This window comes from Dermacentor variabilis, chromosome 10, assembly GCF_050947875.1.
Source record: "Dermacentor variabilis isolate Ectoservices chromosome 10, ASM5094787v1, whole genome shotgun sequence".
NCBI lineage: Eukaryota > Metazoa > Arthropoda > Arachnida > Ixodida > Ixodidae > Dermacentor > Dermacentor variabilis.
In genome coordinates, this window is record NC_134577.1 from 80,598,865 (window position 1) to 80,616,391 (window position 17,527).

The window sequence follows — 17,527 nt, forward strand, 5'->3', positions numbered from 1 at the left end:
GATGCCTAAGAGATGGCGCCGGAGTAGCGCGCATCATCTAGGAGGTCTATCTGAGGCGGCTGCGGTGAATCGCACCCGCACGTCACCCACGCGCTGCCGCTCGCACTCTCTCGATTAGGGAGGCAGTGGCACCACACGTCGCCCTGTTTGCAACGTGCCGCACGACACAGATTGACCGCGCCAGCCAATGCATCGTGAAATCAACACACATGTAGAGTTGCGCTTAAATTTTGCGTTAGGGATTATCGTAATCGTTGATGAATTTTTTTACATTCATTCTTTATCAAAATGCAACTACCGCAGGGAAATGGAAACTACCCGTGGAATAGGACACAGACTGTACAGCATGTGGTAAGTCTATTAGGTATGCCGGCACTCTGTGCATCTAAAGATGTTCTACCAACGAGGCCAAATGTTACCGCTCTGGCCAAAAGAGACAAAGCCACTGAGCTGTAGCCAACTATATGGGAGGTTTAACCTAGATGGCTTCCTGTTGCACCCATGCCACTCGTAAACTGCGAACAACACGGCAAGCCCTTGTCCTCACCCTCCAGAGCTTCCTAGCCACAGTGCCATGTGTGTGACGCTAAACCGTCAGTACCGTCAAACAATACAGTTGAGCCCACTTATAACGATCCCATATAAAGTGAACGTTTGGGTGCGAACACCCAAAAAGTTCTACAAGGATTCTATGAGAGAGCCATCTACTTGTTATATAATGACTCGCTGCCCTGCTCAGTTCGGTTACTACGAACAGATCTGAATGAACCGTGCTGCATCCACCGATGAGCTGGAAAAGCACGGCTCATGCAACACGACACAGCCAATCAGCACAATGCCTCACTCTTATCGTAAGCTTTTCTTTCTGGGGCTACCGTTGTAGCCATGTCAAACAGGTAATCAGGACTGTGCAGCGCATAGCAAATTCAAAGATCTCATCCATTCTGACGGAGGAATGGAATACAATAAGTGAAAACAATGAGTGCAAACTTAAGAAGTGGTTGACGTCTGCCACAGAATGCCATCTTCAATGGCCTGTAAGCACCAGCGCGTTGCACGGTCCCATCAGTGGTCCTCTAAAGATTGCTAAAGCCAAGGACATTTGTCTTCCTTATGGAAGTCTGGAAGAATAAGCCGCTTTCAGAAATATGGCGCTGTTCTTTCTGCTCGATATGTGTGAAGACACAGTGCAGGACTTCAGTTCAGCTTTGCAGACACAGGTGGCTGTTTGAGGCCTTGCCGACTGCGGGTCACGCTAACATGGTAATACAGTTGTAGCTTAGTACTGCACAGATGTCTCAGAACACCTCCAATGAAGCAAACTTGGAGATGCCACAACTTCCGCATATGGCGTGCGCCAGTGACAACGAATAGGACAAGGAAACTACAGATCCCACGACTCCAAACGAGTCCTGAGTCACAGCCCGAATGAGCCCGACTCCGTAACATAAAAATGCTGAATTGCCGCCTACCATAACGAGATCAAATGCAGACATCATTGATGATCTGCTAGGCTGTGGTGTGCAGATTCCTGCCGCCGTTAGATGTGAAGACTTTGCAGACTTCGACAGCACGGTTTCATCATGTGCCGAACTGAATGATGACGAAATAATTGAGCAAGTTCTCCCACCATCAAACGGCAACTATGACTCGGATGATGATGTGCCGTGTGCTCCGGAGCCGTCCCCATGCGGATCTGACTCAAGCACAGGAGAACTCAAAACTGGCAGAAATACAGGCAGACTTGGCTGCATGTATGCGGAAGTGCGTGCAGCAACGCAATGACCACTTGTTCTGTGCACAGGGGCCTTAGAAAGTAAATAAAGTGATCTTTTTTGGATACATTTGCTTTTTCGGACATTCAATAGTTCGGACTTATTTACTTTCCCCGTGAAGTCCGAATTATCGGTTGTCGACTGTATTTGCTATAGGAGGAGGAGAAGGAAACAACTTTATTCAAGAGAAATTTCAGGGCTTTGTAGATGGCCGCGTGTTGGCGGCAGCCTCTGCTGCCCAGGCAATGATTGCTTTTAGTACTTTTTCAGCGGGGGACCATATTAGGGTCTCCCATGCCATTTGTGAGGGAGCTGGTAGAAGCTCTCCGAGTAGGGGAAGGCCCTCGCATTCCCAGAGCATGTGGCTTTGGTTTGCTATGGCGTGATCTCATCACTGTCTTTTTTTTTTCCGCTAATATCAGCGCGCATGCGTCTAACAAATATTGGATACAACGAAGGTAATATTATGTTGGAGGTGACTTTGTTATAAGCTGCTTTTCCTTCGTTTCGTTCAACACAGGCCGTTACCTCCAGTGCAATTCGTCGACACCAACCCCGAGCAGAAACACTCACCCGGGTGCTGCCAGCAAGCAGGAGATGCCTTGTCTTGCAGACAAAGATGCCGCCGTTCTCGAGCATCATCCGAGAGTGGAGGAAGGCGAAGTTGCGGAAGATGTGCTTCACGTCTCCCTGTCGGCCCTGAGCAGAAAACGAGGAAGGCCGAATCACTCAACATGCCGCCAGAGAATTTCTCACAAGCAGTGTTGCCACTGCAGCGATTTTGTCGCCAGATTAACAACTTTTCTGTCTGTTTAGGGGCAAATTTTTCTGTTCAGCAAATGGCGGCAATTTTTTAAAGTGGTGTGATAGAACAATTTGGCGACCCTTTAGCGACACTGAAACTGGGAAGCTGCTTCGGAAATGGCTTTCTAGAATACGCTTTAATATTCAAAACCTACAAGTAGGTGGCTAAAATTGACTGTACGGTGCACGGGCTCTGTGACCTTGATGAAACAGCCATTGTCTCCAATCACGAAGGCCGCACATTGCGATTAATTCAACTGACGGAAACAAGCATCATGGCGCCTTTACAAACTACGGCCGCTGGTCACATGAACGTGTCACTATGCCTGCTCGGTGGTATGCAGGTTCAAATCTGCATTACATCATGTTCTGCAACATAAAGGTATGAGACTTAATGCCACATCAAATTACGTGATGCACGGCTCACTATTCTTTAGTTTACGAATGTGAGCACTGACAGAAGTGTCGCTGGCCTTGACAGCACTGTTTGGCATGCATGAAATGAGTTTGCATTGATTTCACATTGCTGCTTTAGTATCTCTTTAAGGAAAGCGCAAAATAGGAAAAGAAACAACACAATGTCTCACCGAGTGTGGCCCATCGATAACCTTGACGATGTCTCGAACCTGAATCTGATTCTGGTCGGAGTCCAATGCGACCGCCTTGCGCGCGTCGCATTTCTTGGTCACCGACTGGTGCTTCACCTGAACGAGCTGCGGAGCAATGCGGTGGGAAAATAATCAGCATGTGATCAAAAGGACAGTGCGCATTCAAAATGGCCCACGTGCAGCAGCATTAAAGGGAAGCTGAAACGGTTTTCAATTTCCATGAATTGCTGGGATTGGGAAGAACAGACCTACTAATTTACGGTTCTGAAATTTTTTCTTTGTATTGTCAATATAAGGGGCAGAAATTGCTTTCTAAATTCCCCCCGCGGACACGCCCCCGTCGCTTCCAGGAGCGCCTGGTGAGGAGGCAGCCGGAGGAGAGAACTGACGAGAGTGACGTCATTCCCGGGGACCGTACTGCCGGACCGGCGTGCTGGCATGTGCTGGCATGTTTCTTTCCGTCCTGTGCTTTACTAAACGATGCTACGAGAGATCTGCCGCCACTCACGTTTGTTCTCTTTTGCGATTTTCGTGAACTGTGCTTCCTTTCTGTGCTGTGTGAGTGCCTACAGCCAAGGGTGCCCAACGTGCCCTTGTTCTGTGCAGCATTCGGCTGTGCGAACACAGGCAGGCGAGACGATGTGGTGTTCCACATGTTCCCGAAGGACAAGAAACTTGCAGCGCAGTGGGTCCGTGCGGTGAAGAGAGATAATTCCTTGCCGACGAAATTAACTGTGCTGTGTTCGGACCATTTCCGCGACAGTGATTATCATCGGAGCTTGACAACGATGCGGGCAATCGGTATTCCAATTAAATCGGCAGGACTGAAGCCCGGCGTTGTTCCGTCTGTATTCTACAAGAGAAACACCTCACCACTTCCAAGAGCGGCCTTCGCCAAGAGGAGAAAGGGTGAGGTAAGTGTTTTAATGTGCACACAGGCAATTTTTTTAACGGATGATCACCTGAGTGTCAAACAAATGGCCTTACAACGACCTATGACGAAGCGAGGTGGAGGCACAGCCGGGAATATGCACATGCGTGCCAAGTGCTTGCTGTTTTCATCCCGTTTTTCCACTCCGCTTTGTCACGGAGCACTGTACTATGGCTGTTTGTTCAGCGCTGTTTTGGTACGGTGAAATAACTGGCCAGGGGTACGCTTGCGCATTCAGTGATATTTGCTATTCGTCCAACCATGTGTTGCCCGCACTAATTGAAGAGCTTGAAGTAGCCAGTGTGATACAGGCAGATAATGTTGAAGAGTTTGAAGTAGCCAAACGCGGCACTTATGTTCGCGATCATGTATCAACACGCAAAAACCACGGAACTTTAGACAAGCAGCGGCAAGGTGCATGACATCGCGGAACTGCACCCGTGTTTAATATCTAATGAGATGTTAGTGCTTCGGCATTCTTCCAGCAGCAAGTTCCCAGTGACACTATAGCATGTTTTTTCTCCCATCATGGGAACGTGCAGCTACATGAAAAGACACATGTACCAGCTAAGATTTCCAATGCGTGAGAAGGTGCACACTTCGCTATCGCTGTTGGCACACTCAACATCGTTGTTGCGCCCGTTGCCACCATCGTTTTCTGTATTGGCTGTCGGTTTGAACATGTACGGCAAAAATACAAGCTCTTCGAGACAACGAGAACGTTCCATAATGCTTACAACTCAGCTGTGAAGCCAGAACAGAACAGCGTGCTACGCTCTGAAATGGTGGCGCCGACCGGCTATCCCCGTGAACGACGTCAAAGCGGCCCCGACTAATCACGGGCAACAGCGGCGTTCGCGCGATGCCCTGAGGCGCTGGTGCGCGTTTTCTTGCAAAAAACAGCCGCTTGCGTTTGTTTCCGCCCTTTTAAACAAGATATTCGTGTTCAGTGAACTCAAAACTGTAGAATGCCACAGGGAACTCATTTTTTTCGAAAAGTGTTTCAGATTCCCTTTAAGGGTGCACTAGTAGTGAATTGAAAGGAAAAATAATAATGTGCATAGCAATGCAAGACGGCAGCATCTACTCAGGACCAAAATCGAGCAGACGACATTCTAGTTGGGATTAAGAGGGAGTTGTAAAGGCTTACTGATTGATTGACTGATTGATTGATTGAAAAATCTGTCACAGGGACTTGTGTGGGTAGGTGGGGCTCACCTTTCCGTGCATGTTGAGGACCTGGAAGTTCTCTTTTTCCAGCCTTACGATGACTCCCACAGTCTGGGGACTGTAGAGAACAGTGCCCACATTTAGTACAGCAACTTTGCACTCAGTTTGTTCACGTGTGCAATGTGATTCCAGTCACAAAAAAAAAATACATAAAACCATTGACAGAAATCTCATTCTGTTGAGTTCATTGAACACAACAAACTTACACTTGTATATGTAACATGCTTCACCCATTTAACGCCTCAGGGCAAACTTTAAGAAAAGGAAGCATGTTCACAAGATTGAAAGTTCTAGCAAATTTCACAACTCTGTTGATAACGATTATGAATTATGTGACCACTAAATGACTACTAAAGGAATAACCAAATTTGTGTCATGGCATCAGAAAACTACCCTAATTATGGGCACCACAGACTGCGTAAATAACAAACGAATACAGAGGAGCCTTTGGTAAAGAAAAAAAATCAACTCAGAATTAACTACATGCAACAATGCAGAGAAATTTCGTAATATGCAACTCGGCACAATCGTTGGCCACTACACAAAACTCCAGGAACAGTCTTGTTTTCCTTGCAGTCTTGTCATCCCTATTTTCTTACTCAGAGGTAAGGTGCTTAATGTAGGTAATGCCGGGGACAGTATCAGCCAATCATTTTGGGAGATACGATTATGCAAATTTTTGGACATTCAGCTAACTCTTGATATAATGAACTCAGCAAAATTGCTAATTTGCTTCGTTATATCAAAATTTCATTGCACTGAAATTCTACCTTTCATGCAAAATAGCACAGTCGCCGATGCATTTTTCTTGCACAGAAGGGGCCTCAAAATTTTCCAAATTATCTGGCAATCGGAAAAAGCAGATTTTAACAGAAAAAAAATTCATTTCGTTGAATTTGAGAGTCAGCGATGAAAGATACGGTTTCATGCCCTGTGAACGATGTCTTCACATCGGCAGTACGAAGCGAAGCCAGCCAGGCTTTTGCGTCTACTCTGCCCCCGCGGCTGACAGAGTCATTCGTAGTGGGACGACACCATCACGGCAAGCGCCGGCCGCTGGAAGTGAGTGCTTCATCTGCCCCTCGCTTCAACTTGTCTCCAAAACTCGAAATTACCCACCTCCAGTACTAAACAAGCGAGAAGACAGCACACATGATGCCATGCCATATTGGCCTGCCCACTTTTTTTCACACGCCACTAATTACCTCTAAAACAGGGTGTGGGCTGCATATGTGCTTAGGCACACTGCAAAAGACGTGTGCAAACCTGCCCCCCCCCCCTTTCTCCCTCCACCCTCTCGTGCACGCTGATCCCGTTACCACGAGCTCGCTGCCCTCTGACCCTTTCCCTTTTGCTCACACGGGAAAACAGAAGACAGTGCCCATCAAGCCACCATACTTCTCCGCTAACCCTCGCATGCTTTCACTCGTACCCAAAGCATACAGCATGTGGGGCACGATAGGATCTTATCGCACTTGGACTTTATACAGAACATGAGGCTGCCCCACTTCAGCACTTCCGCTTGGTCGTAGGCGAGCTTTGAGAGGTGTGTTTGCAATGAGCCGCTTGTAATTCAGCCATTTGACCATCTGCATCCACGAATGTTGCCATTTAGTGTCTCGGTATTCCTTCACAGCGGCAGTGAAATTTCGTTGCATTGAAATCGTGTATAAGCACACTTCGTTATACTGAAGTTCTAAATACATGGTGTTCATGGACAAGTAATAAAAGGTTAAGTACTTTGTTATATCGGGCATTTTGTTATATCGAAGTTCATTATGTTAAGGTTTAACAAAGAAGCAGACGCGGTCGGTGCCCTGATGGTGCCCTTGCATCAGTGAGTTTTTGAGCGCTGCGTACTTCCATGTGCCGCTACTAGGTGGCGAGAGCCGCACATCGACCTCTGATGCAACGGTACATCCGGGGACCCGGAGTGTGCAGTAGTCGCCGGTTGCGCCAGCACCATTTTGACCAAAAGGTTCAGTCCCATGTAACAGCTCCACCTCATCATATTGCGATAAAAAAGCGAGGCCCTCACACCGAGCCTACACGGCACAGCCAGGCAATATCTCGTAAATGTGACCGTAACTGCATGTAATACTATTTTGATCAGCGCAGAGTACTGGCCCTGGTATCATATAGACAGAGCTGGAATTTCCAATCCTGCTCATACCAAGAGCAGACACTCACTCCAACTGCACGAGATCTCCCCACTGGAACTGTCCCAAGGAATCCACTCCGGTTGCCATGTCCGCACACAGCTGCAGATCTCGGGGCAGGACTTTCAGCTGCAACAAAGAGCGCACACAACACCGTGAAGCACAGCCGGGCAAAAAAAGGGCTCCAGTAGCTGAGGCGAATGGGTGGTGCTGGCTAAGCTTCCCAAGGCCAGCACAACAAACACAGACGAAAGTGGACAAGGTGATGGCTGTTGGCGTAGCTCAATTGGTAGAGCACTGCACATGCAATGCAGAAGACGTGGGTTTGCTTCCCACGGTTTGCAATTTGTCTTTTTGTTCATTTCCGTTTAACTATTCCTTATCATTTCTACATTACAATTAAAACAGCATTTCACTTTCTATTCATTCAAGTACAGGCGGAATCACACTTCTCTAGAGTGGTCGAGTGGCCAGCTGCGGGCTGCGCCAACATCCGTAGCTGTTACCTCACGATAGTTGCTAGGTTCCACCAACATTCCTCCTATAGCCCATGGACCCAGCATGCAGCATGAACCATGTGTGACCTCATTGTGGCGAGGGCCTATGCTTTTTTTTGTGTGTGTGCGATATGTGGCAGCAAACTCGGCCGATTGACCACTTTAGACCAGTACGATTTAGTCTGTACAATGGAAGGCTTTTCAGGTTCAAACTGAGCAGGAAGTACATTTGCCAACCGACTTTTCAGACCCGCAGGGAGCCGCAAAAACATCCACATACGATCAGGCAGTTCGCAAAAACTAGTGATTAAATTAATTTTGTTGCTTTTTACAATGCCAGCAGCATGAAAAATTTGCTTCCCCAGTTTTGTTTTGTGTTGTGTTTAATTGAGATAAGATCTAGTTGAAACACCACAACAGTCAAGGCAGCAGAGGCATTTCTGTTCAACACATTGCGCGTAAGTAGCATGAAGTGCAGATATGCGCCATGACTGCATGGCATGCCCGTGCCATGTCGGAACCAAACATCGTATGCCACGCCAGGCCGAAGTCCGACACAACTGGTGACGATCAGAATGTTTGATTTCTCGTGCACTTTTGTGACTTGTTTAGTCAAACGGAGGAACAATATACAGCCGAGGGCTAGTTTGTTTTTGATGAATATAGCTACGTAGTTTTATGAATTTTTCTCGTGTGTATAGGATTTATGGTGTGTCAGTTTACTTTGCTGTTCATTTATTTTGGGTTAGAAGTGTTGGAGGTCACGTGATGTGCTGAGTTCTAGAGGTGCCAAACAGTTGAAATTGTAAAGGGAGTGGCAGCAAGCAACATTCACTTTGAGACAAGCATACACACTCCCAGCTGCCGGTATTCACACCAGCGTTGTTGTAACCGCGAGTGCTTGCAGTCATTGAGTGAACTCAGCCCATGTGTGTCCTTTGGCACATGGTACCACACTTTAGTTTACTGCAATTTATACTGCCCGTGAAACTACGAGCCACACTTCATGTAATTGTCTAACACTCCGCTATCGCTACCAATGCTTTGCATTTAAAGCAAAGCCACAATTTGTTTGTAGGAAGTGCCATACTCCCGATGAACCTACCTCATGCATGGTGAGGTCAGAGAAGAGGACCACCATGTTGTCTTCCACTCGAACGATCAGGCCAGTGTCACCTTCAAACCGTCCGGAAATGACCTTCACGTGGTCACCCATCTTGAAGTACTTTTTCAGCTCGTGAGCTTGAAAGTCGAGAGGGTCCTGTGGGAAATCAGGCTCAATGAAATTGGTAACTGTCAAGTCACTAAGCGCAAGTGAGATTGCAGATGTTAGGCATCAAAGTCAATTTCAAATTACGGGATTTAACGTCCCAAAGCAATTCATGGGTTACGAAGTGTGTCACAAGTGTGGAGCTCCAAATTAACTTCAACTTCCTGAGGCTCTTTACCACGAGCTTAATCACAAGACCACAGGTGTTCTTGCATTCCAGCCTCAACAGGATGTGGTTGCAATGGCAGGTACTCAACCCCACAATCTCGTGCTCAGCAACAAAATGCTATAACTACTTGGTAGTCAGGAATTTAAAAAAAAATATTTCAATGTTTATCAGGGTTCATAACTATAGTTCAAAACAATTTAGGTTAATTTTACACTAGCAGGGCTCTGACAAAACAAGGCCTTCATCAGGCAAGGGAAATAACTTGGATTGATGATCCCATCACGTAGACCGTTTCTTTTTGAAGACCTAGTTGAACATTTATTCACTATAATGTTTGCCAGGTTTTAAAAAAAATGCCATCATCAACAACACGCACAGTTTTTTAATTATTACACACACAAAAAGGAAATGGCACACGAAATAAGAGCCTATTAAACAGACCACCAGACTCAACATCAGCCACCATAAAGCTGCTAACTGGACTGGATTGGCCCTGGTCAATTCAGCTAACGTGCTGGCTAAGCATCGAAACCAAATAAGTGGTGTTAAAGAAATGGCCATAGTATGGCAAAAGCATGGCCTTCAGGATTGGTTTCTATTACTCTGCAGGAGTTGTTACAGAGAGAGGGGGAGACGGTGCAGACACTGCCTAGATTTGCTAAGCCTTGTTCAAGATGACATTCAAGAATGTTCTAGCATATTGTGAAATTCAAGAATTTTCAAGGTCTCAAACACGTCTGTCTATTTGGTATTTGAGTGCTTCAAGGGCTGCCACATATTGTACTCTGTCAGGTGTCGTTGCATCATTGTATTCAATATTACTGTTAATCTATTCACTTTTATTCTGTAATTAATTGGTATGATGCCTTCACAATGCAGAATAACTGAGGAGCTGCTTTAAACATTGCATAGCTTAAAAACTACATGTCACAGCCTTACATTTGGCCACCATGACATACACATGCACACCTGGAAAAGCAACAATACAATCATGGGTGATGAAATAAAGCATTCTTGTCTTAAAAAATGGCTTGGCCTAAAAGATAATCATCGCTGCACAAATAGAGCTTTTTTAGAAAGATATGTCTTAAGAAGCGCTCGTATATCTAATATACATTTCATTAATATTTACTGACATACAGTACAAGTAAGCAAGAAAATAAATTATGCATGCGTAAAACTGGCATACAGTTAGCATAAATCTTGTCATCTTTTTTTCTTTTTTCTTTAGCAGCCCTCAGGTACTCTTCACAAAGTATATATACATGTAAATGCACTGCACAAGTTATATCTTAACATAAACTGTACATAATGCACAAAAGGCAGCATTCTGAACACACATGGAATGGACTCCACCATTGTGACAGACAGAACACCCACCATATGCATACTTACAGTATCCTGTCTTTTTGAGAATAACGTCAATGCAAAGCCCCGATTTTCCAGCATTTCCTGGATTTCCCAGCCATAACATAAAGCTTCCCACAAAAATTACTAGAATTAAGTCTGGTGGCTCAGCCAGCATGAGAGTGATAAGCATTACATGGATTCACCTAAACTTCATCCCCCTGGTTTTAAAACGGCTTTGCGACTTTGCGAGCTCACCATTTTTGACAAAAAAATTACATTAAAGGTTCAACTATTCGCAATGATTATGCACGCGTGCAGAGACTTACTGGCTTTCTCTGTTTAGGAAGTTCTGACTGCTTGGAAATTCAAAAAGATAAAGCATGATAGCTGGCGCTACAAGAACGTCCGACGCCACAAGCACAAGGATTAGGTAAATTCACATACTATCCATAATTCTCATGGTAGCTGAACGGTATCATGAAGGAAGCTTCATGATACATAAAACAGCATATTGTGAGAAACAGGGCAATGATAGGACACCGAAAGAAAGAAACAATGAAGCTCTGACACTACGATGGTGCAGCAATGCACACAAGAACAGTACAGCGTCACTTTTCCCTTTAGGGTGATTGTCAGAAAATCCATGGCTAGCTCCAGCACCAAGTCGTCACCAAAAACAATGCAATGCGGCACACTCACCGTGAGATCCTCGTGCTTGGGCAGCATGGTGATCTTGTTGCCGTCAATGCTGATGATCTTGCCCTGCAGGTGAACCAACTCACCCTCGGCGACCTCGACATTATCTCCAGGCGCGAACGAGTGGCCCTGTTCCTCCTTCCGGGTCTCACCCACTGGCCGCCGCAGTCGTTTTGGAAAGTCAGGAACCATACGCCAGAGTGCAAGGTGTATCCTCTTTTATTTGCTCCTTTGCGCACATATCCCCTTCAGGAAGAGATTAAAGGGGCCCTGCAACACTTCTTTAAGGCTACTATTTCCGTTCTGGACTTTAGCATGTCAAAGAACTAAGAACAAAAGAAATTATAATAAATTATTAATAACACACAGAAACTCAAGTTTTCAGATGCAGAAACTTCAAAATACAAGAAAGATTATAGTAACCCTCGACTCGAATTTCCCTGGCTCTGGGTGCCACATCTCGCTCTCCCATGAAGCAGTAGTGCAGTGCTCTATAATCACAAAGCATTGAGGTTATACATGGTTGCCAAGCCTTCTCAGCTTGTTGATGGCATCACCATGGCCTCTGCAATCTGGAAGCGCATGGTTCGATTTCGAAGGCCAATGCCTCACTTCTATGGTTACGAAAGCTCTCGGGAGGCAGCGATTGGCAGGCACACCACGTGCTCGGCATGCAAATGTATCGTTCCCATTGTTGGAACACCTTGTTCGTGGCTGTGCGTTAATTAGTCGATAATTAGGATAGTGATCAAATATCATGCCATAGCGTTTTGTTCCCAGTACTTTTTCCCAATACTGTGCAAAATCAAATCGTACATAGTATTTTTTTAACCAATGATCATAGTGCTGCACATCGACGTCACGTCCGTCGCATAAACTGCACAACATTGTCACATTGTGATGCTGCCATCTGTGCCACTCAACAAACTTTCTCAGGAACATTGCAGGGCCCCCTTTTAACTTTATCCACTGACAGCTTGGTTTTATCACATTTCTTGCATCGCCAGAATCATGAAAAGTAAACAGCTGCGGGATGACTTCAAAGATTTCGATCGTTCAGCTAGTTTTGTCAAGTCTACAGAATGCGGACTCCACACAAAGGACTATAGTAGTTAACTATAACAATAGTAGTTCGGATTTAAAATACGGCGCGGAGATTTCTCCAAAAATTAATTGCAGGTGGCCTTTAGTTGGCACCCGTACTAGAGTACGACGGCTCACTGAAAAACCAAAAGGATACACTCCAGTTCCAGGCCCTCAGGTTGCTCTTCAAACTTTTCCAGTTCGGACAACGTGGGCTTCACGCCATCGGCAATCTAGAATGACAGAGGAGGAATGGGGGGGCACTGAAACACCAATACAACACACGCGACAAACATCAGCTGCCGTTACACCAGTCGGAATGGAAGCAAAGAAGGCCATGCCAAAGCAGGACAGCAAGAGACATGTGGTCTGCATGTGGCATGACGTACGGCCTATCACAGCACTCACATCACAGCACTCCAGCAACCTCGTCAAACAAGTTTCCAACAAGTACTATCAAGATACAACAGGTTCCATCAGGACTTAGCCGGTTATTACAGTCAGAGCAACCATCTTTTAGACACGTCACACATTACGTCGCATGTCATGTTGTACGATATCTCCCACTTAAACGGGGCACCAGAGAAATACTAAATTGATTGAGACTGGTAAAGCGTGTTTCAAAGCTCTATTCGCACGAATTCCACAGTAATAGGTAAATAAGAGAGAACATGAAGGTCAAAGTTCAACCTTTTATTTTCGCGTTGAAACCTCAGAGATGGCAGGTCAGTGTGACGTTTTCTCGTATTTGGGTAGTTGTGGTCAGTAAAATAAATGTCCTTGGAACTTTGCCAAGTTCAGTCTCTGGCTACATTCATTAAAATTACCTGCCCCAGAAAGGTGGCGGTGTCAGGTTCGAGTCGCAGACCTGGATGAATTTTTCTTCGACTGCGAGGCTGTTCTTTTGAGGAACCCGTACGGGTTTCCTTCGAAGCAATTGCTACAATTGGGTAGATGTCTCATTTTACCTTTATTAATTACTTCTCTGCACCATGCAGGTTTCTGCAAACCTATTACCTTAAAAAGAAAGAAAAGGAGGAAAAAGACATGCCTTGAGTTGTTACTTACAATAGCAGATGTTGCGAACGCCTTGTAGAGGAAGCCCTTGCGACTGTAGCGGTTGCCCTCAAATATAAGGAAGTCACCATCCGTGGTCACTTCACCACCCACCGCCCTGCAAGCAGAAGACCATGCACAATGACATGTACCAAGTGTTGCATAAATAAGAATGCCAGGTATACACGACTCTTTCTGCTAATCCGCAGGTTGCTCGCTGCTCAAATTTCACATAGAGGTACCATCTGCGAACATTACTTACTGGTGTTGTCAACGATAAACTCGAAATGAGTGTTGTTTGTGCGACACTGCTCAAAACATGTCGATTCTTCTGCAACATAATGGTGGCGCCATCTGTCACGGCTACAGCGAACCATCTGTCACAGTTATGTCAACTGTCGTGTTTTCAATGTAGCCGTGGCAGAAGGCGCCACCGTTCAGTTACAGCGGGCTCAAAGTCTATGCGAAATTCCATGAATAGAGTCAAGAAGGGGAACTGTGGGGCCCAATCTTTGTTAGTTACAACCATAAGACGCCAATGAATAATGAAGCCAAGGAAAGCAAAGGGAGCTATTTGTATTTTGTTAAAGTGGTAGAAATACTAAGCAAAAGAACAATGAAAGTGGACGAAAAAACAAACTGCTGCTGGTGATAACCAAACCCACAGCTTCCACATAATGTGCAATGATTAGCACTGCCAATTGCACTACGGCAGCAACTGTTCTGCCGTCCCCATTCTTTGGTATTCATTAGGGGTGTGCGAATACCGGAAAGTAGATTTCGAATCAAATATGTAATCAAATCATGCAAAACTCCAAATATTGAATCAAATATAGTATATAAAAAAATATAACACGAAGCTTTATGCTGCACATGCTTAGGTTTCTACTCACGTTATGTAACAAGAATGCTGCTAGCTATAAGTAACTTGGGTACCTAGAAATCAAGATGCATAGTATGCTCTACTCTTTTCGAAGGTAACTAGTCTGCCAGAACTAACAACTCAGTTCGCACACAAAGGTCCAGAATATATCTTTTATTGATAGAATGTCTGTCGAATAGAATGTTTTTTTTTTCTTTGAAGTTGAAAAAAATAGAGAATTTATGTCGTCCTGAATACTAATGAGGTTTTCAGTTTAATAGTGGGCCCATACTGCTCTTATAATGGCAATCTTCTATTGATTAGAAATCTTGGCTTTCCAGCTTTCTTGCAGAAGACAGAAGGGATTTTCCACCTTTATGGGAGGTGGTTTTTGTGGGTTATCGTCAGCTCAGTAAGGCAAATCTGTGCAACAGACAAAAATGGGGACCGCACATGACGTTACTAAGCACCGCTCTTCGCGGTTATCGACGATGCAAGGGTCAACCGTGGTTGGTACTGACAATAAAGAGCGGGCGCCTTTTCAATTTCAGGTTTGGCATCGTTTGCTGTTTGTCATAGGTTCTCAAATCGGGAGAGTCAGGGCGCTGACCACGGCTGGGTTCTTCACCGAACACACTGAATATTCAAAAAGTCAAATAGTAGATATTAAATTTGCAAATTGAATTATTCGAACATTCACAATTCGAAATTCGAAATTGAATATTCAAGTTTTTGCACACATCTGGTATTTACCGTATTTACTCAAATCTAGGCCAGCCCCGATTCTAAGCCAACCCCTGAATGTCCAAAGCCAGAAATAATTTTTTTTAAGAACTTACCTCGAATGTAGGCCGAACAAAAAAGTGAGGACTGCATTCACAAAATGAAAATGGCATTTATTTAATATGAACATGCCGAGCTCACTCTCTGTTATCATCTATTCTAGCCTTGTCGCTATAGCCCAGACTACATACACGCTTGTAGACGCGCTCCAATGTATGCGCAGATAGTGCGGCACAGCTCACGCACATTGAAATGCGGCGTGATCTCGGTGAACAGCTCCTCACTGTTATCATGTGCTTATTTTCCTTATCGATGTCATCTCCTCGTTGCAGCATATGAAAAAAGCGTCCACTGTTGCCCCTTTCTATGACGGACGTTTTGCTCAACGATGCTGAAGTCCCGCCCGGCTGGAACGTTTGACGATGCCTCTGCGGCTAGCAGAACTTCTTATTTGAAAGCGGCACTATAGTGGCATTGCCTGCTTGCCGCCATTACGATAATGCCACACTATGGGCCACGCCGCCCGCAGATGCAACACCGCCGAAAGAACAGCACATACGAACCTACCAGCACTGAGGCCTGAGCGGGCGCACTCTGTCCACATCACAGATCGCTTTCAAGATACAGCGCTGGCGGAGATTAGCACTTTGTCCCCATCCCAGATCGCTTTCAAGATACGGCAGCCGCGCCGTAAGCTGCAACCGCTGGAGTAGAAATTCCCTCTCTCTCACCTCCCCCCCTGCCTCGTTCGTGAAAGAAGACGGCACATTTCTGCCCTGCTTTCCTTCCACGTGCGCGATATTGGACCACGAAGTCAGTTGTCAGCTCGTGTCGACATGACAAAAGTAAGTTTTATACACCCGATTTTGAAAAATATTGCCGCTAATTTCGTCCGCTGTAACCGATAGTCCATTGTAGCGTGATCCATTAAAAGCAAACTTCGTTGCATTAATAAAATAGAACGAACTATGGCTCAAATATGGTCCGTTATATCCGAAAGTTCGTTGTAAAAGGGTCCGTTGTAATGCACATTGACTGTACTTGAAGTGTGACACCGACTAGCCCAAATTAACATGTAAGCTACATTAATTTCTGATTGGATATGTGCAGCCAGTTTGAATAATATGTCTCAAGTGTATTGGTAAAACGAGTTGGAAGGTAGACATACGAGTGTTAGCTATCGGTGTCTGGATGTTGTTGTGCAGCAGGTCAACTTTCTTCGTTGTTTTCCACTGTCTTTTACATCAAGCATACTTCTCTAGTGGCTAGATAGGTGCTTTTCAAGTATCGTAGAAATGATAAGACAGCTGATGTTTTCATATCTGACATTCCTGGAGAGAACTCTCACATGGAACCCCCATTCCGTAAAGTTGAGAAAGCTCACAGGAGAATTCAAAATCTTTTAATCCACTCTGCAGCTGAACGCTTTTCATGATTCTGAAGACGCAAGAAATATGGTAAAACTAAATTTTCAATGGGCCGAATTAACTGGCACCTGAAGGGGTTGTACACACGTTATACTCTAGACAACGGTGTTTTCTAGCACCTATGAAAAGGTCTATAACAAAATTTTGAGCAGCCACATAGTACCACTAGGCATCCAATCTTCTTTCAAAGCAGTTAGAATGAAAACACAAATCACAGGACCAGGCTTAGCAATTAACTTGTGCACGAGAACAGCATGCGTACAAACTGCCTGCCTCACCTGATGGCATCAACGTCAAACAGCTTGGCCGCAGGCCGCTTCGACTTCTTGCGCTTTTCGGGTTCCTGGGGGTAATGCAACGAGAAATTTCATTCACGAGACCGTATCGTACAGATGGAAGCCCAGAAAGCCTCGCAATGTGTACCGCAAAGTGTTAAAACATTAAGAAGTAGCTCTGCTCGGTGTTTACCTACTCTCTGTAGAGTAGAATGTGTTCTAAGACCATATTTGAAAAAAATTAAGTCTGACATCACACTGTGCCTCAAATTACTACAGATAACGCAAAGATGCAGCTGGCTTGAACACTGCAGTGAAAGAACCTGGCTGACTACCTAACTTTCCCATTGTAACTTCCATTAGTGCCGGCAGGATGAAGCTGCGTTTTCCCCGAGCCTTAGTTAACATTTGAAGGAGTGCCACTTACAGCGGAATCTCATTGTTACGATTCTGAATAAAGCATTTTTATGGCCAATGTCCAATAGGAGTCATGTATTTTCATACTGTTATTGCGATCACATTTTCACCTTAAATTGTATAATACGACTGCAG

The 17,527-nt window shown here is 45.1% G+C and overlaps 1 protein-coding gene across 3 annotated transcripts in view; it reads right to left on the minus strand.

Moving 5' to 3' along the window:
• Spt5 (Transcription elongation factor subunit Spt5) overlaps positions 1-17,527 on the minus strand; it is a 56,545-nt gene that overhangs the window by 16,997 nt on the left and 22,021 nt on the right. For all 3 annotated transcript variants that reach the window (XM_075673011.1, XM_075673013.1, XM_075673012.1), the window contains exons 8-16: positions 16,979-17,043; positions 13,641-13,746; positions 12,730-12,805; positions 11,493-11,644; positions 9,110-9,265; positions 7,539-7,636; positions 5,337-5,406; positions 3,167-3,292; positions 2,349-2,474 (exon numbers count right to left, since the gene is read on the minus strand). In XM_075673011.1, the coding sequence (XP_075529126.1) occupies positions 2,349-2,474; positions 3,167-3,292; positions 5,337-5,406; positions 7,539-7,636; positions 9,110-9,265; positions 11,493-11,644; positions 12,730-12,805; positions 13,641-13,746; positions 16,979-17,043 (975 nt within the window). The remainder of the gene's footprint in view (positions 1-2,348; positions 2,475-3,166; positions 3,293-5,336; positions 5,407-7,538; positions 7,637-9,109; positions 9,266-11,492; positions 11,645-12,729; positions 12,806-13,640; positions 13,747-16,978; positions 17,044-17,527) is intronic.